The sequence below is a fragment of the Nomascus leucogenys genome, chromosome 18 (genome assembly GCF_006542625.1).
Source record: "Nomascus leucogenys isolate Asia chromosome 18, Asia_NLE_v1, whole genome shotgun sequence".
Taxonomy (NCBI): Eukaryota; Metazoa; Chordata; class Mammalia; order Primates; family Hylobatidae; genus Nomascus; species Nomascus leucogenys.
In genome coordinates, this window is record NC_044398.1 from 57718690 (window position 1) to 57741587 (window position 22898).

The window sequence follows — 22898 nt, forward strand, 5'->3', positions numbered from 1 at the left end:
TTTAGCTTTTGAGTGCTGTGAATGTGTTTCGTATCAGCCAAAATTGTTGTATACTTGATATAACACTCTTGCCTTTTTTTTTTTTTTTCTGAGACAGGGTCTTGCTCTGTCACCCAGGCTGGAATGCAGTAGCCTGATCATGGCTCACTGCAGCCTTAACCTCCTGGGCACAAGCAATCCTCTTGCCTCAGCCTCCTGACTAGCTGGGACCACAGATGTGTGCCACCACATCTGCCTATTTTTTTTATTTTTATGTATTTTATTTTATTTTTTACTTTTTTTTTTTGACACAGAGTCTTACTCCATCACTCAAGCTGGAGTGCAGTGGTGCGATCTCAGCTCACTGCAACCTCTACCTCCCGAGTTCGAGCGATTCTTGTACCTCAGCGTCCCGAGTAGCTGAGATTATAGCCACGCACAACCATGCCCGGCTAATTTTTGTATTTTTAATAGAGATGGGGTTTCACCATGTTGGCCAGGCTGGTCTCAAACTCCTGACCTCAAGTGATCCACCTGCCTCAGCCTCCCAAAGTGCCGGGATTACAAGTATGAGCCATCACACCCAGCAACGCTATTGACTTTTAAGTGGAATTTGAAGATTAGTTTTGACATTATTAAGAAAATATATTTTAAGTTATCCAGGACAGCGAGATGAATTAACAGGATTGAGCCTCTGGAAAGGTGATTTCTTATGCAGGCATAACATACATCTGTCTACATATACACATACAGCCATACAGATAAACATCCATGCATGTCCAACGGCAACAACGGGCAGAAAGTCGCATCCTGCCTTACTATGCCACATAGGCTCACATGATCTATTCTGTTTCATCCAAAGAGCATCAAAAGAGGTCTAGACAGCCAGGACAATACCCCTCTTTCTTTTTTGAAATGAGTTGGGAAGGGAGCTGGAAGCGGAGAGTTTTGGGGGTCAGAGCCAATCTTCTGTCCACATTAATCTTTGAGCAGCCCTGACTTACTGGACTAGACTCATCAGACTCCTGTTTTTTTCCTAGCACTTTTCACCTCATGTTGCTTTTCTGTTTTTTCTTTCTTGTGCATTTTTCTAAAATATCTCCAGGTGCTTCACAAGGATTGATGCGATTTAGAGGAAAGGTACAAACAGCATCAACCACTAGCAAGGCTAGAAGGCTCAATGCAGCCACTTGGCAAACATTGGATTGCCTTTGGAGCTCACTCCTTCCTTTTGTCTCAATTTCCTGCCTTGTGCCTTCCACCCAATGCCCAATGCTCTATCATCCTGTCTGCCTCCCCTCTTACCTCGAGGCACCTGCTGTCCTGTCACCAGCACTCAGAGCCACCTAACGCCACTTTCCACACAAAGGCACTTCACCACATCTGTCACCTGAGCCTTTTCCTCGACAAGGCTCAGCTCTTGGAAGCGTCAAGCCCCACACCTGAGGGAGAAGCAACAACTCTGCCATTCCAGCCATTTAAGGAGAATGTGGTCTTTTCAGCGGAGAAAAACTAAGAACGATGACAAACAAGAGAGGGATCAGGCAGAGGACATTTAGTCACAATTCCACAGCCATGTTGTCAGAGATCTGAGCCTGGCCAACTCCTCATTATCCACATGAATAGAGAAAAGCTCAAGTGTGGATTATCCAAGCCATCAAAACAGAAATACAATTCGATTTCGTGTTTGGAATGCGCTTTGGTGTTAACATTTAAATATGGGTGTGTCTAGCTGTTTGCTATTCTGGGAATCCTTGTCAAACAAAATAATGAAGCTGTAGCATGAAGGCAAGGCTTGGGCTTGCTGAAAGGCAGTCCTGTTTCCCTTTCCTGCCCCTCCCAGCCTCTGCAGAGCCCCAGGGCAACTCCTCCTGGGAGCTCACTTCAAGCAGGGCAAAGAGCAACGTAGGAGCTTAAAGCCGAGCGAAATCCCTGGAACATTCCCTGGAGAAGTGAGGACAAGGCAGGCAGAAATGCTAGAGGGACACTCTTCAGGAATCCAAGGGGCTCCCAGGCTAGGATTTGGCATTCTGGAGAGAAAGCATAGAAAGTAGGGGCTGGGGCAGACACCAAACACGCAGAGGCTCATGGAAGATGGGGCGTCCTCAAGGAGAAAGCCACACTGCAAGTCCCGCAGGCAGGCAACTGCAGGCACTGCCAAGGCCAGCTTCTTTGCCACAACTCGGGTTACTCTGGCTGGGTCAGCTGACCTGCAGCAAGGGATTTGGGGCCTTGCATCACTCAGGCATTCCACACCTGCTCCACAGCCAGCAACAGTGCTGACGGCTTCCCTGAGATCCTATTCCTGGGTCAAGATTAGGTAGGCCACAGACTCTTAGGGACGGCATCCCTCACTTCTTTCTAGTGGCTTCTGGATAGCTGTCTCCTTCTCAATTGTGCTGAGAAGCTCTCTTGTCATAGGGAGCATCATAGGGAGTTGCTGTTTGGTCTGGTTGTACAACCTCTCTGGGTATACCGTGGCAGAGACAGCCCTATGTGTTCGACCAGAATGCTCTTCTGCTGCACACAGAGGAAGATCACATTTTCCAGCCATCTCCATCTCACTGGGGCCTTGTACTAATTCCAGTCAATGTATTGTGGGCAGAAGCCATGTGGGCCACCTTTGGTCGGGGCCCCTGGACCTCCTGAATAACCTTCCATGTTCTCTCTCTCTTTACTCTTTGGCCAGTTGAATACAAAGGACCCAGCAGAACCCTCCAAGGCCGTGGGGGATAGCATAGTGGCAAGGCAGGAGGAGCCTCAGCGGCCACCCAGGAAATCCTCCTGGCCACAGAAATCACACTGTGCTGTGTGTGAGTGAGCAATTAACCTTAATCATGCAAAGCCACCAAGATTAGAGGTTGGTTACAACAATTAGCCTATCCGATTAATACACATAATCGGTTAGCAGGCCGCAGGATCCTACAGCATCCCTCAGTTTTCAAGCTCCCTTGTTTTTTTTGTTTGTTTGTTTTTAGAAACAGGGTCTTGCTCTGTCACCCAGGCTGGAATGCAGTCATGCAATCATGGCTCACTGCAGCCTCGAACTCCTGGGCTCAAGTGATCCTCCTGCCTCAGAATCTGGAGTAGCTGGGACTACAGGTGCATACCACCATGCATGGCTACTTTAAAAAAAGTTTTTTTGTAGAGACGGGGTCTCACTGTGTTGCCCAGGCTGGTCTAGAACTCCTGGCCTCAAGTGATCCTCCTGCCTCAGCATCCCAAAGTGATGGGGTTAGCTCCCTTGTTACTATCACAACATATACACAAATCAGCACAGAAATTACAGCTGAAACCAGGTCATTATATTCCTCTATAGTACCTTAAAATTTTGTCAGTGATGAAGAGGATTTCTGGTATAAATCTTAGACAAAAGAGAGACAGGACCTCCTCTTCCCAGAAAAGCATTCTGTGTCAAGCACTGATTGATTCATTCATTCATTCATACAAATATTTATTGACTGCCTGCTCCCACACTGAAAGGAGTTAGGAGATACAGTGTGAAGTAGATCAAGTCAGACTTAATGCCCTCATAGAAGAGTCCACATTTGAAATAGAGAGGCCAACCACAAACAAATCATATAGACTCTAAATGTCATGTTAATGGTAAGTGCTTTGAAGAATGAAATGGGATAAGGGTACAGAGACTGAGGGGGCTGTTTTAGAGGAGGCTTCTGCATATCTGATTCCCCAGGCTTGCACTCGAAGGGAGGCTGCCAATCAGAGGGTGGGGAAGGCAAGCAGGTGGGCTGATATCACTTCACTTGCATAGAGGTTTCAAGACCTTAGGAACCAGAGCAAAAGCACACACGTCAGGACTGCTGTGGACAGAGTCATCCCAAGGAATGCCTATGCCCCAGGGTCACACTGAAGAGCCCGTGGGCTTCAAAGGGAATATGATACAGTTAGATTCATGTTCCACCAATAATTGTTGAGTGTCTACTCCGCAAAGCACGCTATGCGCTACACTTCCCCATTGTTATTTACCTGGTAGCCGGGCTATTCAGCCGTGGAAGCTTCATTGATTAGAGCTATTCTTAGGGTGATCATATACCCCAGTTTGCCAAAACAGCTCTGGGTTACAACTGTTGTCCCAGTAAAATTATTTGAGTGTTCCCTTTCACTCTCAAAAGGATCTCATTTGGACAATAAGTTACATGATCACCCCAGGGATCCTTATCTATAGCAGGATAATAAACTCAAAGTCCCAAAGTGGTATAATTAGACTTTCATTCAACAAATGATTATTGAGTGCCTTCTACGGTGCCCAGTGCTCTGTTAGGTTGCCCGGTGCTCTGTTAGGTGCTGGAAATGCAAACGTGAATAAATAAGACATGGTCCTTGCTGTGGAATATCACATTGTCATTGGGTAAAACAGAAACACAGGCAGACACAAGAGAGAGTGCAATGATAGAAATGGACGTTATGGTTAGCATCAGAGATGTTGCTCTCCCTTGCGGCACTCATGCTCACTGGGAGAACTAAAAATGAAGCCATCCTTCTCTACAGCATCATATTCACCCAGAACTGAACAGGATTTTAAAAATCTAACTTGGATTTTTCTTCCACTTTTGCCATTTTTTCCAGCCCTTCCTTCCAATCTCCCTGACCTCTAGATGCTGGACTGCCTTGTGGGGCATCCTTTGGACTTTTTCTTCTGCACACAGGTTCAGTCTCAGGGGATCTCTCCGTTCTCAGTCTTCCTTCAGCTCTAGTGATTAATATCCAAATTGCAATCAACGTCTCCACTTGGATACCTGATAACCTTCTCAATCCTAATCTATCAAAAGATTGCTCCTCAGACCCTCAAACCATAAACACCCTCTCATCTGTTCTTCGTAAATACTCCCCAACTTAGGCAAATGGAAACTCCATTCTCCCAGCAGCTTACACCAAAATTTTGGAAGTTGTCTCTGACTTCCCTTTTTCTCTTACATCCCAAGTTGAATCCTTTAGCAATTGCTTTTTTCTTGTCTTGTTTGTCTTTTCTATTTTCCTCTCCTCTCCTCCCCTCCCCTCTCTTCTTTTCTTTTTTCTTTTCCCTTCCTTCTCTTTCTCTGTCTTTCTCTCTCTCTTTCTTTCAGAATCTTACACTGTTACCCAGGCTGGAGTGCAGTGGTGTAATCATGGCTAACTGCAGTCTCAACCTCCTGGCTGAAGTGATCCTCCTGCCTCAGCCTCCCAAGTAGCTGGGACTACAGGGCACTACGCCTAGCTAAATTTTTTTTTCTAGAGATGGGGTCTCACTATGCTGCCCAGGCTAGAGGAAATGCTTTGGGCATTACCTCCAATACATACTTAGAATCTGCTTGCTTATCGCCACCTGCTAATCACCACCTGGTCCAAGCTAGCCCTGGTTCTTGCCTCCTTGACTGCAGAAGCTTCCTAAAGACCTCCCTGCCCTTCCCTCAACCCTACTTGGGTTGTGCTCAATACAGCACCCAGTATTACCCCATTTAAAAAGACAAATCCCTTTGTAACTCACCTGGGTAACGTAGCAAGACCCCGTCTCTAAAAAAATAAAATAAAATAAAATAAAATAAAATAAAATAAAATAAACCATGCATGGTGGCATGTCCCAGTAGTCCCAGCTATTTGGAAGCTAAGGCCAGAGGATTGCTTGAGCCCAAGAGTTCAAGGCTGCAGTGAGCTATGATCACATCACTGCACTCCAGTCTGGGTGACAAATGAGACCCTCTCTAATAAAAAAAAAAAAAGAGGAGTCCCACCTGCCAGGAGATTCCCACCTCTTTCAAAATAAAAGCTCTAGTCCTTACAATGGTTTCATGGGTCCTAGGTGATTTGGCTTGGGATTACCTCTCAACCTCTTTTCCTCCCATCCTTCTCCCACGTTCTTGCTGTTCTTTGAAAACATTAGATTCCTGCTGTTACCTCTCCTGTCTTTGTTCAAATATCACTTCGGTGAAGCTCTTTCCAATAATCCTATTTACAGTTTCATTCCCTATCCCTTTTCCTGCTTTATTTTTCCCATAACCTTATTTCCATCAAATAGGGTTGCCAGATAAAATACAGGACAGCTCAGTTAAATGTGCATTTTACATAAATAATGGAGAAGTATTTTTAGCATAAGTATATCCCAAATATGGCATGGGATATACTTATACTAAAAGAAAAAATTCACCGTTTACCTGAAATTCAAAGTTAGCTGGGCCTCCTATATTTTTATTTGCTAAATCCAGCAATCCTGCCATCTAACATGCTATATATTTTATTTATTTGCTCATTGTCTGTCTCTACTAGCTCCCCACCCCCTGAAACTTGGTCCTTACACTGTAAGTTAAATGAAGGCAAGTATTTTTAGTCTGCTTTGTTCACCACTGGATATCTGGCAGCTAAAACAGTGACGTCTACATAACAGATGCTCAATATTCACTGAATGAATGAATTAGTGAGCAAAGGAGCACACTGTGTCAGCCTGACCATCCTGGCCTCTGAAGCCTCTGAATTGCCCTGATTGTTGGAAAGTCATTTCTTAAATGGATCCCTTTCTAACGGCCCCTCTAGAATCTGGGTCATTTCTTTCAGGACAGGCCCAGTAGTTGAATTCCTGCAGTAGGATTCTGTCCTAGAAAATGGGGGTGGGGGGGTTGTGGGGGTCGGGGAAACGAGGTAGCCTTATCTTCCACTGGATGCCACTGACCCCGGTGGCCTCAAGGAGAGTGCTGTGCTTTGGCAGCACGAACGCAGACACCTCGACAGATGACTGTTCAGACTCAGGGATTCTCCAGCCATTACAAAACTTCAAGTTTTCTGCATTTCACTGGGGGATTTCTATCTCTCGTCTTGTAAGTTCTCCTGTCTGGCTTAGCTTTGCATTTTCAGCGTGGATGAGTCATGTGTTACTTCCCTTTCACATTTTCATAAAACACACACCTTTTCCCCTGTGCATAATCCCTACTCCCACGCACAGCACTGCACTCCCGCACATCTTTTTGTTGTGTACTGGCCCCTGCATGAACCTGAGGGAGGGTGGGGCGGGTGGTCCAGGGTTGTATGGTTTATGAACATGCTGCCTATATGATCCCTTAGAATCAGCTCTTGGCATCACAGGCATCAGATGCCAGAGAGCAGGGACCTCCTCTGGCCACCCAACCCCGCTGCGAAATTTCTTTGGAACAACATAAGCTTCTGGAAATTCCCTACGGAAAAGACAAACCTATTATAAACACAATTAAAGGGAAACTGCCTGGAGAAAATTTACCAAAATTGTCCAACAACTCCCAAGTTTTGAATTAAAACATAAAAGAAGATCCAGAGTTCTATCTATCACCCAGATGCTCAAGCCCTCCCCTGCTGCTCGGATCTGTAAAATAAAACATGCCTGGTTTCTGCGATTTAACTCTAAAATTCTGCACAAACTTTGCAGCCAGCATGCATCTGCCACATGGAATCCCCCAACCAATGAATGGAAGCTGCCGTCCTAGAGACAGTTTCACAAAAACAGCTCCTTTCTCCCATGGCTGGAGCCCCGGGGGGAAATGATTAAAAGCTGCTTAGTGATTTATTTGTCATTGCTTAGAGATACAGCTCATGCTGATGGCTCACTGTGCTACAAATGTGACATCACCCACCACCTCTTTTGCTGCTTAAGAAAATCGTGCCAGAGATAAAGTCAAGCCTGAGAAATCACAGTTCTCTATTCTCTACTCAGTTTGGAAAATGTACCATCCCAAGAAATTGCCTTTTTTTTTTTCTTTGCCGGGTCCCTGCGCTGCAGTTTATAAAAAGCAGCAAGCGGCAAGGGGCACGCGTCCCTGTAACTCCATCTTTGAATGGGTCTGTTACTTACCCTGCATCTGTCTTCTGTCTGCTGAGTAAGGAAGGCACGGCTCACATTTCTGGCTTTCATTTTCTTCCATTGTCTCTGCCTGCCGCAAAAGCTCCTCGCTCTCTGGAAACTTCAGAGCGCAGTTCTAAAAGCTCCCAGAAAGCGCCTGGGAGGGGGCCCGGGGCTGGGGAGGAGGGGACGGTGCGAAACCCCACCCCAAACTATTTTCCACTCCGGTGCAAAGTCTCCCTCGCCCGAGAAAACTGCATTCCAGCGCGGGGCCTCTTGGATCTCCCCTACCCCTGGCCCTCTGTCCCTAGGTCTGTCCGTCCGTCCGTCCGTCCGTCCGCAGGCGCGCTCCCCGGGGACTGGGGGCTGGGCTCTGCCAGGGCAGGGCGATGCGGGGGGAGGCCTCAACAGGTGACCGCCTCTCCTACCCACAACTGGGCCTGCCTGGTTCCACCGCTGCAAACCACCGAGGCTCTGCAGCCGAGGAAGGAAAACATTTCACACATGATTAAGGCCGGGAGCCTTCGCTGGGAGCCAGTGCCCTCATCTCTTTAATCTCAAAGGGAGAGTGAGCCTCCCAAATCGGGTGATCCACACATTAAGAAACAGCAACCTGTTGAACCTCCCAAATTTCAGTGAACTCCCTTAAAAAAAAATCCCAAACAATTTGAAAGAAAGAGTATATGCTGGGTGTTGTAAGTAAGCACTTCCCGGCACTAACTTTTTAGGGCCCGATTAACACCTATGAAGAGGTATAGTGTCATTTGCACACAGTCGATTTCAATAACTTAATCTGGACTTTTTAAAAAAAAGTTTCTACTTACTTGCCTCACTTTCTCAGACTCCTCCCTCCCCCAACACACACACACACACACACACACACACACACACACACACACACACACTCAGCCCTTTATCACAAATCTGAAAGGTAAACTAGTAAGTCAACCTGAAGCTCTTCCAGTTAACCACTTCCAAGCATCTGAAAGACAGTGAAAATGCATTTCTTTGGATGGGCAGAGTTACAACCAACATACTTCTTCTCCTTTTAAACCACCTACAAATATTTATTTTGTTCTTTACCCAGTCCTTGAAAAACTGGCAGAGTTCCCAGAGAGTGAAAATAGGAGGCATGATGTCCAAAAAAAAAAGGGAAAATAATTTAGGCAACATTAGCTCTGCGATGTCAGATATCTCAGAGTAACACAGTAGCTAGGAGGAAGAGTGCGATTTTGTAACCTGTAGTAGCCCCGTCACTGGAGGGGTAAAAAAGGACAATGGTTAGTCTGGTGACCATACCTTGCCCCAGTTTACAGGGCATTCCAGCAAGGTTTGAGATTGATTTAGATCAAGAATGTGTGCAGAACAATGGCCGGCCTATGTTCCAGATTGTGACCTTGAGTGACCTGTGTGTTTTGGCAGTGGGGGTGACGTATTTTGGCCATTTAAGACATAAGGATGTGGAAGCACCTAACAGACAAAGGATGTAGGCCAAAAGGAAAGGAGACATACCAGGAAGTGACTTATACTTACGTCAGGAGGGGAAGAAGAGAGCCCCTCAATTCTTAATGGGATTTTTCTTGAAATCCAAGAAGACGTGGTGAATCTTTCAAAAAATTAAAGCAGTGTCTTGGCAGCCTGAATAGAGGCAGTGGGGTTTGCAGGGCAGATAACTTAAGGTCTCTATGACTTTGCAACAGAATTACCTCGCAATCTTGCTTTAAGGAGGAACTAATCTTACACAGTTTCTGTCCCGGTGGTCCCTGGGCAAAGGCCAGATGAATCTAGTTTTAACCTTACTATTTCCTTAGGTGCAAAATGTTCATGAAGGAGGGCCCTCCTGTGTTCAGCCTTTCAGATCCAGATCATCCTGATTCTTGTATACTGTTGTGTATTTGTCTTTAAAGTATTAATGCTAGGAAGAGTGGGGAGGAGGGCGGGAGAAAAGTGTGTGTGTGTGTGTGTGTGTAAGAGAGAGAGAGAGAGAGAGAAAGAGAGAGAGACAGAGAGAGAAACACTGTAGCAGCAGATGCAGCAGCCCAAATCAGATGTCCCGCAGCCTTTGGTTGTGACCCTAATCCCCTTGCTCTGGTGTCCAGAGAGCCCGTCCTTAACAGCTCCTACTTGTCATTTGGTGTAGCACAAAGGCAAAAACCCCAGGATGAAGGAGGCAGCAGAGGGCTGCCATGGCAGTTGGCAGCCACAAACAGCACCCTGCCCCGGGGCCCTCCTGGCTAGCTCAACCCAGGCAGAAAAGATCCATTGGCAGATACTGACTAAGATTTCCTGGGGGCCGTTTGGAAGGTGTCAGAGCAGTCTTTCAGGCCTCTGTTGACCCTAGATGGACAAAAATAGGGAAATGTCTCCCACCAGGTCTGAACTACCATTTTCCAGGCAGCCCAAGGAACCCCCTTGGTCAGCCGACCTTGCGTTCCAGCTGCTAGGACCCTCCCCTCCCCCATATGGGCCAAGCCGACTGCCCTCTCTGCTGATATTCCAGGAAGCAAAACTCTGTGATATGCACAAGAGAAAAAGGCATTAGGGGAAAGAGAATGAACATGAATCGTTAAGGATCATGAAACCTAGACATGTATTTACGGGAAAATAATGTTCTTTTGAATGATCAAACTTTCTGACCATTCTACAGGGAAAAGCTTCTATTGGATTACTTACTGGCCTTTGGTTCCTCCTTAAGAAGAGGAACTGAAAACAATTTGAGAAGGCGCTCTATGTGCCCTTGCACCGACTATTCCATATCTTTCTCCAAAGCACAGAGACCTTCCTAACAATTTAGCACTGATTGTCAGTGTCTCTGGAAAACAGTAGCTGTATTCTGTAATGTATATAAACTTGGTAACTCCGATCTTCAAGAAAATACTCTTATTGTCACTGCCGTTACTGTGGAGATGTTCTTCTTTCTGGAAGAAACACTATTTGAACTAGAAGTAGGTGTATTTCTTTCTGGTTTAATTTAATTTCTGGGCTTAAAAATTGCTATTACGTTGCAATCTGCCTACTGCTATACTTTGAAATTTGCTGTGAAAGGCATAAGGAAAGCGGGAAGAACTTGAAATCTGATTTTCCTCCAGTCATATAGAGAACTAGAATAATAATAATACCAGGAGGCTAAGTTTTCAACTCTGTTTCTGTTAACAGGGAAAGGTGCAAGACTATTTCTTGGTTAGTGGTTCCATATGTTGCAATTCATGACTCAAAATGAGCTACCACATAAAACAAATGTCATTTAAAAGGAAAGACAAGTGATGAGATAAAAGAGTGCTCTAAAGACAAATGGTGATTTTGCGGTCATAGCTAACCCGTTACAGAACTGGATCATTATTGGTGTTGATAACTCAACGTAAATGGCATCCACCATGAAGAGAATTAATCACAAAAATCATAAACAATTGCATATGATTTCTCAGCAGGCCAATTATAGGGTTGTGGAAAGCATGTCAACTCCCTTCACGTAAATTTTTATTTTTTTCTTTCTTTTTTTTTTTTCAGACAGCGTCTTGCTCTGTCACACAGGCTGGAGTGCAGTGGTGTGATTCCAGCTCACTGTAACCTCCACCTCCTGGGTTCAGGTGATTCTCCTCCCTCAGCCTCCTGAGTAGCTGGGACTACAGGCACATGCCACCACGCCCGGCTAATTTTTTGTATTTTTAGTAGAGATGGGGTTTCACCATGTTAGCCAGAATAGTCTCGATCTCCTGACCTCGTGATCTGCCCGCCTCGGCCTCCCAAAGTGCTGGGATTACAAGCATGAGCCACCGTGCCCGGCCTTTTTTCATTTTTTTTGAGACAAGAGTTTTGCTCTTGTCGCCCAGGCTGGAGTGCAATGGCATGATTTTGGCTCACTGCAACCTCTACCTCCCAGGTTCAAGCAATTGTCCTGCTTCAGCATCCTGAGTAGCTGGGATTACAGGCACCTGCCACCATGCCTGGCTCTTTTTTTTTTTTTTTTTTTTTTTTTTTTGTATTTTTAGTAGGGACGGGGTTTCACCACATTGGCCAGGCTGGTCTCGAACTCCTAACCGCAGGTAATTCGCCCACCTCGGCTTGCCAAAGTAATCACGCTGGGATTACAGGCGTGAGCCACCACGCCTGGCCTATGTAAGTTTTTCAACAGAGAAATCATTGCAAGAACCAAGAGTAAGCGGAATTGCCCTGATACATATTTAATATTTTTTCACTTTAAATCCTATTAAGAACCAGATAGTTGAAAATGACTTGACGTCAGGACACAAAAGAAATAATTAATGCTTGCTGAAGTCCTTAAAATGTACTTTTCAAAGGCATTCCTAACTGTGAGAGTCAATTAAAACAAAGTGAAAAACAAAGAAGTCAACAAAAGTGTTTCAACCAGAGGCCTCATGTTTGATGTGTTCCACATTAACTGTTTCTAAAAGACAGGCTGCTATGGTATGAGGCCCTGTAAGTCAGAAATAAAGGATTTTTAACAACTGGAATAACATTTGCTTAAATGGATGATCTGGCGCATGTGAAATGTGGGATCTCCAATCCTAGTTTTGACAGCAATGTGTCAGGTGGTTAGGGTGACCTTATACTTAGTATAAACCAGCATTTGTGAGAGGGAAAGTAGACACTATTAATAATTACAACTGGACAATAAGAAACCATGACTGTATCTGGCAAACCAGCACAGATGGCCACCTATGTGTGATCCCAAGATAAGCCCTCTGGGCGCCTTAGGTTTCCAAATGTGAAGGGAACATAATGATACTGTTTGAGTTTCCCAACAAAGACCCTATAAAAGAATCTTAAACAATAATTAAAAAATAATTAATCTTAAACAATAATTAGAGCAAAGGTGTGAGCCTCACACGAACTGTATTACAAGCCCCACTGACAATTTCACAAATTCCATAGTATGATACATTTCTATATGACTCATAGATCAAAACAGAATTTTCCCTTCTGTGTTAAGAGCAACAATTTCACCAGGTAACCTCCAGCATTCTCTCCAGAGGATAACCAATCTTCCCTTACTTAAAGTCCTTAAAATTCCAGTGGCTCCGAGGAGATCCTGCCAGACAATAAGTGAGGTGCCCAGGAGCCCCTCCCCACCCACCAACACTCAAGTCTCCCTATGAAATGTCTTGGAACTCTGCTGCTACTCCACACAAATTCCTCATGTGGTCATATAATGTGAAACTACACATAGATCCAATGTGTTAATACTTTAAGCATATTTGCTTTCTTTTTAAGAGAACCCATTGATGTTGGTTCTTATTATGGTTTCTTTTATCTATTTTAAGTTGGAAGATAGATGCTGGGCAGCAAAGACCCCGTGTGCACAGCACTGTGGCCAGAGCTGGCATCTGTGCAGCACACCGTCTTGAAAGCCCCGCTCAGCTCTGCCCTCTGGTCACTGCAGACAAAGTCTGGATTCCAGGTGGCAACTTATAAGAGAAAAGTGTGACATGTATCTGCTCACCCCTTTTTATCCCAGAGGGAGCAAAACCATGGCATATTTCCCAGAGTTCCTGAAGGGCCAGGGTGGAATCCACGAGAATATGAGAGCTTTTACAGATACAAGCACCTGGGTTGCTACCTCGCTTTACCCACAGTGCCTCATTATCAACCCTTTCAACAGAGTATTTGGGGGAAAGAGACTCTCCTGACTTTTCTGCCCTTGAGCTTCTCCCCTGCCATCTCTCAAAGCTGCGGTGACCTGTGGAGGTGGGGCTTAGGGGGTAGGGGGAGCAAGAAGGAAGGGGAACCAATCAAACTGCCAAAACTAGGACCATGGACTACACTTCTCCCTGTTACCCCCACCAACATCCCCCCACTTTGCTGCTGAACAAACTGACTCCTGGAGCATTCTCGAATGAGCGGCTCTCATCTCTCCCATCTTTCTCATCTCCAGGGTCCTGTTCGGCCTTTGCTCTGTTATACCTGATGAATACCTTAGGATATTTTATCCTCTTTTTTCACTACTGAAGTCCAAGACAATTGACCTAGGAGACCCCTCAATCATCAATATTATTATTATTATTTTGCTAGACGGAAATGAAGAATAAAAGGGGAGGTATCTCTTCTTTTTTTTTGAGACAAGTTTTTACTCCACCACCCAGGCTAGATTGCAGTGGTTTGATCACGGCTCACTGCTTCAACCTTTTGGGCTCAATCAATCCTCTAGCCTCAGCCTCCCAAGTAGCTGGGACTACAGGCACACTCCACCATGCCTGACTAATTTTATATTTTTTTGTAGACATTAGGTCTCACTATGTTGCCCAGGCTGGTCTTGAACTCCTGGGCTCAAACAATCCTCCGGCCCTGGCCTCATGAAGTGTTGAGATTACTGTCATGAGCCACTGCTCCTGGTCTGGTATACCTATTTTCTAAAATTCCTCTTCTTTCAACTATAGAATTGGGCCTGGTATGATTTGGGGGGCATTGCTGTAAGAGCCCTAAGGCATCATGCAGTTCGGCCATAGATATTTATCAAAGTCTCCGTGGAGCTGGGCACCTGCTCTAGTCACTGAGACCTCTAGTCTGTAAGCTAAGACTGTGATGCCAGGGACCTCCCTGGGGGCAGGGCTTCCAGGAGGATGAGGCCAAAGATGGAAACTACCCTCAGAGCAGAGGAGGCATGGAGCTGCTAGGATAGGGGAAAGCGCCTGTGAGGGGAGCTTGGGTGCAAGGGCGCACCCAGAGCATAGCCTTTGGCAGCGGTGCCCATGAAGGCTTGGGGACCGTGGTGCAGCCCAGGGTGGAGGGTGGAGGCTCAGAGAACAGGGTCCTGGAGGTCACCCTGATGCAGGAGGAGAAGCCTGTGACTGATGTCTTGGAGTCCTGGCAGGGATTGTCTGTGCCCAGGGAGTTTCCTGACCACTGTCTTCCCTGAGCTTTGCTCTACTCTCCCCCCTACCTTTGGAATTCAGAGCTCCTCACCTTCCCTCCCAGGGCCAGCGAAACAAGTGAATTGCCCTGATCACTTTGATCACCTCTACTAGCTTCTCTGCCAAATAAACACTGAAATTGACTTTGTTTCAACAATGCAGCTAGTTTTGTTTTGTTTTTGTTCCACTTTTTCATCAGTTCTCGGCCTTCGGTTGAATAATGGCCATAGGCTTTAAGAGAAACAGAGACACAGATGCCACAGAATGAAAGACGCAGTGCAAATACATTTGCCCTTCCATGTCACCCCCGGCAGGCTGACAGTCCTGCAGCCACACCTGGAGCTGAGGAGGTCACCCAGCACCCGGGGCTGGGCTGCCTGCCTGCGAGGCAGCCTGCACTCCCTCGGGGGTCTCAGAACACCAGGAAGAATTGGGAATGGGGTGCTGGATAGGAGGATCAGGGGTAATCAGGAGGTTCGGGGCACTCGAGAGGGGTGTCCAGAGACTCAAAGGGCTCACTGTAGCCCCCTGTCTGCCGTGAGCCATGCCTCCAATTTCTTCAAGTGCCTCACCCCCGAGTTTATAGAATTCTTGAAAGCCAGTCACGTGCTTCAGAAGTTAAGTATTTTTACAGTGATTTTATTTTTCTCTCCCCACCTCAGTCCACAGAAGTGAAGGCGCGGCGGAAGCGGAGGCGGGGTAGGGCGGGGTGGGGACTTCTGTTCCTTGCAGATGGAAAAACAGTTTTAATACAGAAGGACTAATTTCTGGAGCCAAGTGGGTAGAAGGGGTGCTGGAATGCGGGAGGTAGAGGAAGCCCTACAGGATTTACAAAGTATTGATGGCTCAGCTTCTCTGCCCTAAGCTGAAGTGCATTTTGTGTTTCTCCCCAGGGCTGCTAGAGCTTAACATTCTTCGTTTCCCGGATGACATCGTTTTGCTTTGTAAACACCCCCTTTTGCAAACTTTACAATCTCTGAACTGGACAATATTGAGTGGGATAAAATATTTAATGACTGGTTGGGCCAGGGTTTCTATAACACTATATTAGGAGCCTAATTTGTGTAACGCTTGAGTTCATAAAAGTAAAAAAGGTACAATGAATTTTTTTTTTTTTTTTTGAGATGGAGTTTTGCGCTGTCACCCAAGCTGGAATGCAGTCATGGGAACTTGGCTCACTGCAACATCCGCCTCCTGGGTTCAAGCAATTCTCCTGCCTCATCCTCCCTAGTAGCTGGGATTACAGGTGCGTGCTACCATGTCTGGCTAATTTTTGTATTTTTGGTAGAGACGGGGTTTCGCCATGATGGCCAGACTGGTCTCGAACGCCTGACCTCAGGTGATCTACCCACCTCAGCCCCCTAAACTGCCAGAATTACAGGTGTGAGCCATGGCACCCAGCTGCTGCAATGATTTTTAAAATTGTTTCTGCCTGCCCCCCACTGCCACCTCTCATCTGCACATACCTTCACCCAACATGTTCAGCACCAGCACTGATACAAACTGGTGTGGAAAATGGACTACAGGACCTGATGATATTCCCAGGCCCACTCTGTTCACAGGCCCCTTCTGAGAAACGCAGCTGGGGATGCTTCCTTTCATCACCCCCAAGCCTGACTGGTACAATCAGTAGGCTCAGCTGGAAGAGCTCAGAGGCTCCCTGGGCTGGACAAGGGACAAAGAGATCCAGTCAGATTTCCCCTCTTCTCCTTTACAGAATTCGAATATGAAATGTATAGCAAAGGGATACGGGTGGCGTCACCAAACATCACAGTTCACCTATGACTTTGGGTGTTGCCTGGTGCTAAAACTGGAAAAGTCCCAGGAAAACTGGGTTGAGTTGGTCACCCCAGATGCAGGCAGTATGGCAGGCGAAAGCTGAGATGCACAAAGACAGCAAGCATAGCCAGGTGGTGCAGTGGCACAGTGGCTCAGTGGCATGGTGCCTTGGTGACTCGTGTCTGTAGTCTTAGCTACACAGGAGGCTGAGGTGGGAGGATCACTTCAGCCCAGAAGTTTGAGACCAGCCCAGGCAACATAGCGAGACCTCATCTTTACAAAAATATTTTTAGAAAATTAGCCAGAAGCCTGGGAGTTTGAGAGTGCAGTGAGCTGATAGCTCCACTGCACTCCAGCCTAGGAAACAGCGAGGCCCCATCTCTTAAAAAAAAAATTTAAAAATAATGAAAAAAGCGACAGCAAGCAAAAGTCATGAGGTGACACAAACCAAAGAAAGAGAGAAAAGGAGAAAGAGAGAGATCAGCAGAGCAGGCCGTGTAGCAGCAGGAGGTAGAGAAGGAAGCAGGAGTGGAGACATTGAAGGCTGGGCAGGGGTGCATGGGGGGAAGGACAGTGTACTGTGGGTTTCCAGAGTTGCTGTCAGCCTGATGCCACTACTGCTGTATCCTAAATGTTATCCTAAAATATATATATAAATATATAAATAAAAATATATAAAATGTCTCCTAAATGCTGCTCAGAAGGCTTGGGAAAGCCATGTCCTGTTTTTCCTTACTTCCAAATATAAATAATAATCCAAGGTTATTAGGTTATTAGTACGTCTATTTCTTGTCACCTGAGCCAGTCATAATCTATGAAAATCAGGACATTCACGTGGTCAGTTTACAGAATCACTGATGAAATAAAATAAATAATAAACATAGTTTGGTTCATCTTTAAAAACAGACACATACACACACAGCTTTGTCTTATCTTTTCAAAGATTTCAATTCCATAGTTAAAAATTGCCATTGGTTGCACATAAAACAGTCAACTGTAGGCTGAATTTGGAGAAAGGATAAAACCTGAAGAAAAGGAAACAGTGAAAATTACTTTGTTTCCCAAACTTCAACAATTTCTCTTCGGCTACAGTTTGAATGTCTGTCCCTGCCACAACTCATGTTGAAACTTAATCACTAATGTGTGGCAGTATGGAAAGATGGGGTCTTTAAGAGGTGATTGGGTCAAATTCTTACCATTTATATTAGCATTAACTTTATACTGACTTGCTTAAAATATTAAACTTTTTCTCATCTATATTATTGTTAGATTATGGGTTTGATAAAACAGTTATATATTTTCTTACATCCTGTATAGTAAATATATAACTATTAAAAATGTAAAATGTTTTATTTAATTCTTTTCTGTTTTGAGAAAGGGTCTCACTCTGCCACCCAGGCTGGGGTGCAATGGTGCAATCACAGCTCACTGCAGCTCCAAACTCCTCCAAACTCCTGGGCTCAAGTGATCTTCCCAACTCAGCTTCCTGAGTATCTGGGACTACATTTGCAAACCACCATGTTTGGCTAATTTTCTACAAATTTTTTATAGAAATGAGGTCTCACTATGTTGCCCAAACTGGTCTTGAATTCCTTGTCTCATATGATCTTTCCACCTCAGCCTCCCATAGTGCTGGGATTGCAGGCGTGAGCCACCACACCTGGTTTGTTCACGCAATACTGAACATTGCCTCCTAAGGCCTAGTAGTTTGGTGAGCGCTGCTTTAGGCCAAAGATGATCAATTCATCCATCTCGTCACTCACTCACACCTTCATTTTTTCAAAAAACTATTAAGCCCCAGTTTGTGTGGAGGCCAAGGATGTTGAAATTGATGAGAGAAGCCATAGATTTGTGAACATTTGTCATACTTTCTTTGCTTATATGTAAGCCTCTCTCATGAAATTTATGAGGTCACCAAGGAGTAAGACTAGCTTTATTGTCTCTGAATCCCCAGTTCCTACCACGGCCCTAGGCACACATGGATCTTGTAAATGCTTTTTTTTTTTTTTTTTTTTTTTTGAGATGGAGTCTCATTCTGTCACCCAGGCTGGAGTGCAGTGGCGCGATCTTGGCTCACTGCAACCTCTGCCTCTCGGGTTCAAGTGATTCTCCTGCCTCAGCCATGCAAGTAGCTGGGATTACAGGCCTGCACCACCACGCCTGGCTAATTTTTGTATTTTTAGTACGGATGGGGTTTTGCCATGTTGGCCAGGCTGGTCTCAAACTCCTGACCTCAGGTGATCCACCCGCCTCAGCCTCCCAGAATGCTGGGATTACAGGCATGAGCCACCACGCCCAGCCAGTATCCCAAACATTTCCATTCTGTGTTGAGGTCAGAATCCGATTAGTGAAACCCTGAACACCAAAGAGAATTAGCTGAAGAATTCTCGGCAGCTGAGAAGTGGGGAAGAGAAGGGCAGTAAGCCTCTGGAATCCGACAGAAATATTTCCCACTGATAATGGGACTCTTGAAAACAACACAGACGCATAACATGTTTCAAATAATGGGATTCGGTCATGTCAGGGTTACCTGGTTTACCAAGGAGAAAACTCATAAGCAACACAGCACAGAGGTGGATGCATATGTTTGGATATTCACTCAACAGGCTCACAGACCAATTCAGAGCACCTGCAAGACCCCAGGAGGGACCTGATAGGAAAGATGATGGAATGATGGTGGACGTGGCAGGACAAATATCCGTCCCACGCATTCTGCGCACCAGGACAGGTGTCAAGTCCATGCATTTCGTGCACAAAAAGCTTGAACTGTGTCCTGCAAGCACCATGGAGTCATGAGCAAGATAATAGCAGACTAAGGACATGATCAGATTTGTGTTTGAGATAAATCTCTGTGGAGAATGGATTTGAGAGAAGCAGGAAAAGAGATTACAATAAAGTTTCTGTTACAGTAATTCAGGAAAAAAGATGTGAGATTTGAAACTAAGGGAATTATAAAGAAAAAAGAAGGCAAAGGTTTCAGATATACTCAGGAAGTAAAATTGGCAGGATATATAAGTTAAATTGAACGCAGGGTAGTGGAAGTTGGGAGATGCTCCAGACTGCTGAACAAACTCAGGTTATGTTTCAACATTCCGCCTCAGTTCTTTTCACTGATTGACTTTGGTCAGTGCTACCACAAATAGGCCCAACCCAACTATTTCCAAAACAAGTTCACTGCCCTAATAGGTTTCTGTTGGTACATTCTTTCAATGTCAGCAAGTCAGCATTGCACGTTCCAGAAACAGGGATGAAAATTCAACATTCTGCCAACACCATCTTTTTTTCATAAGTCAGAAATGGCTCCAGGCACATCACATGGCATTAATTTTGTACTATATGCAATTCTGATTGATTACTGGGTGCCGAATTATAAATAGTTGTCAAGAAGTCTAATGACCATTTATCAAAAAAGATGCTGAAACTCTGTATATATGAGTTATAAAGAAGGGATGTGGCAGAGATATTAGTTTAACTAAAAGGGCATTGGTTATATAGATCCCCTCACAGTTCTAAAATTTCTGCCTCTGCCTAGCTGTGTGTACACACAGTTTGCTTTGGGTACAATTTCTAGAACTCTGTGCAAACTCTTTTGTTTAACTCCAAATCGTAGTGAAGGATGTGAGGTGTAATGATGCTTAGCACCTGGCACGGTGCCTGGCATACAGTAGGCACTCCAGAAATATTTGTTGGGTAAATAAATGTAAATAAAGGCAACCAACTCTGGGCAGATTCAATCCCCAGGGTGTGAAGCCAGATTTTCCCCTATTAGCCCAGGAGCCCCATAAAATAGTTGGAGGCTACAGGGGAGCAGCACAGCATCTGCACCTCCGGCCTGTCTCTACGCACCGCTCAGACTGGTTTGGGGGCTTAGATATGCCTGGACCTTCACCTTCCTATGTATTGTGTTATTACTTCACTTATTGCAGAGTTAGTGCAATGGAGAAGTCCGAGGGGATGCAACTGTCACCAGCAGGAACGCAAACCCCTGTTTAGGCATATGGCCACTAGGGGGCGAGAGACTCAAAAGGCTGCATCTGAACGTCAGCCTTGCCTCTTCAAGGTGTAAACTTTTTCCTGAATTTCCAATGAAAGCATTCTCGGATTTCTTCTCCCTAATCATCCCCGATACTTGGTACAGCAAGAATCAGGAATCATAGTAACATTTTTACCCCCAAGCAATTGTAAACATCCACCTTTGGCAATGCTTTTTGTTTTCTAATAAAAATTTAAACATGAAAGCAGAAATCAGGAAAATTTCCCAAGACTGATTACTGCTTTGAGCTGCCTCCTATGCAATTGCCTGGAAGCTGTGAGGCCCCAATGTGCTCCTTCCAGGCACTGTGACCAGAGACCCTGCGCGGTGGGTGGGGTTGCCAGGGAAACTACAGGATGCCTAATTAATTCAAACCTCAGGTAACAATAAAGTCTTTAATGTAAGTATGCTCCAACTGGCGAGGGCAGTGTGTGTGTGTGTGCGTGCGCGCGTGCACACGTGTGTTTTGAGACAGGGTCTCACTCTGTCACCCCAGCTGGAGTGCAGTGGTGCAATCACACCTTGCTGCAGCCTTGAACTTCTGGGTTCAAGCAGTCCTCCCACCTCAGCCTCCCAGCAGCTGGAACTACAGGTGCACACCACCATACCTGGCTAATTATTTTTTAAAAAAAAATTTGTAGCCTGGCGCGGTGGCTCACGCCTGTAATCCCAGCACTTTGGGAGGCTGAGGCAGGCAGATCACGAGGTCAGGAGATTGGGACCACGGTGAAACCCCGTCTCTACTAAAAATACAAAAAATTAGCTGGGTGCTGTGGCGGGTGCCTGTAGTCCCAGCTACTCAGGAGGCTGAGGCAGGAGAATGGAGTGAACCCGGGAAACGGAGCTTGCAGTGAGCTGACATCGCGCCATTGCACTCCAGCCTGGGCGACAGCGACTCCGTCTCAAAAAAAAAAAAAAAAAAAATTTGTAGACATGGAATCTTGCAGTGCTGCCCAGAATAGTCTCAAACTGCTGGCCTCAAGCGATCCTCCTGCCTCAGCCTCCCAACGTGCTGGGATTACAGGGGCGAGCCACCCTGCCTGGCCAATACATATATATATATATATATTTTTGAGACGGAGTCTTGCTCTGTCACCCAGGCTTCAGTGCAATGGCACGATCTTGGCTCACTCCACCTCCCGAGTTCAAGTGCTTCTCCTGCCTCAGCCTTCTGAGTAGCTGGGATTACAGGCATGCACCACCATGTCTCGCTAATTTTTGAATTTTTGGTAGAGAAATTGTTTTGCCATACTGGCCAGGCTGGTCTCGAATACCTGACCTCAAGCGATCTGCCCGCCTCAGCCTCCCACAGTGCTGGGATTACAGGCGTGAGCCACCGCGCCCAGTCAATACATATTTTCTAAATGTTATAATCAGCAAAGCCCTAGATCTTTGTAAAAACTAACAAAAACCAAAGCAAAACCTTTCCTAAGTTCCCTTTCTTAGCACACTTCACCTAAAAGATTTGCTCCTTCCTTTCCTGGCTGATTAAGAACAATTCTCATTCAGTATCTCGCTGTCATCAGATTTTCCCATATTCTTACTTTCCTGGGAGCATTTTCACATATTATCTTAGTGGCTCTGTTGCCCTCTGATTCCAACCTCCCTCTGTTCTTTTCTGGAGGTAAAAGTCTTGAAACAGAAATACTTATCCCGAGTCCCAACAATTAATACCCAAAGAACTTTTGAGACAGGGCAGGTTCATGGCTGCCTTGTCCACAAAAGCCCTGTCTTCTGGGTTCCTTGTCTTGGGCAACCTGCAGAGTCAGAGCCATCATTGAAGGATGACTTGGGCTTCAGCTGGAACAAGGAGAAATACTCCTGAGCCATCTCCTAATGGTTTGCTCAGGCAGGGTCTGGAGTAAGAAGACATGGCACCTTGTAGCTGGAAATACAGGAGGCACTGCAGTGTTTCCATGGAACTGGACAGGGTTTTGAACATACTTCCAGGGATGCTACAGTCCAGGGACAGGGACTCTTACCTCTCCTAGCCCTGAAGGAGCAAGAGGAGAAAGCACATTCCCCAGCCTGGAGAGAGAGTCAAGGGGAGGGCTGCCCGGAGGAGTCTGCCTTCCCTGGAGGAATACAGCCCACCCAGGGTGGCCTGGCAGGGAGGGGACCAGGAGAGGAGGAAGACAGCCTCATTCTCCTCTTGGCCTCCAGCACTTGGAAGGAGCATGGAGGGATAAGATTGGGGACTTGTTATCCTCGTACAGAGAAAGAACAGTCATATATAATAGAAATAAAGACACAGGCTGGACACTGTGGCTCATGCCTCTAATCCCAGCACTTTGGGAGGCCAAGGCTGGAGGATCACTTGAGGTCAAGAGTTTGAGATACCAGCCTGACTAACATACTGAGACTCTTCTCTCTAAAAAAAAAAAAAAATAAATAAATAAATAATAATAATAATAATTAGCTGGGTGTGGTGGTACATGCC

The 22898-nt window shown here is 45.7% G+C and overlaps 1 protein-coding gene across 8 annotated transcripts in view; it reads right to left on the reverse strand.

Moving 5' to 3' along the window:
* The window catches only part of KIAA1217 (KIAA1217 ortholog), an 872441-nt gene that overhangs the window by 336949 nt on the left and 512594 nt on the right, over positions 1-22898 (reverse strand). For 4 of the 8 annotated variants that reach the window (XM_012502784.2, XM_030799154.1, XM_012502785.2 and 1 more), the window contains exon 1: positions 7790-8253. The exons of 1 other annotated variant lie outside the window; for it this stretch is intronic. In XM_012502784.2, coding sequence (XP_012358238.2) covers positions 7790-7859 — 70 coding nt within the window. In that variant the 5' untranslated portion in view covers positions 7860-8253. Of the gene's footprint in view, positions 1-7789; positions 8254-22898 lie in introns of those variants that run through there. 3 more of the 8 variants (XM_030799153.1, XM_030799151.1, XM_003269363.4) reach the window with 2 other exon arrangements.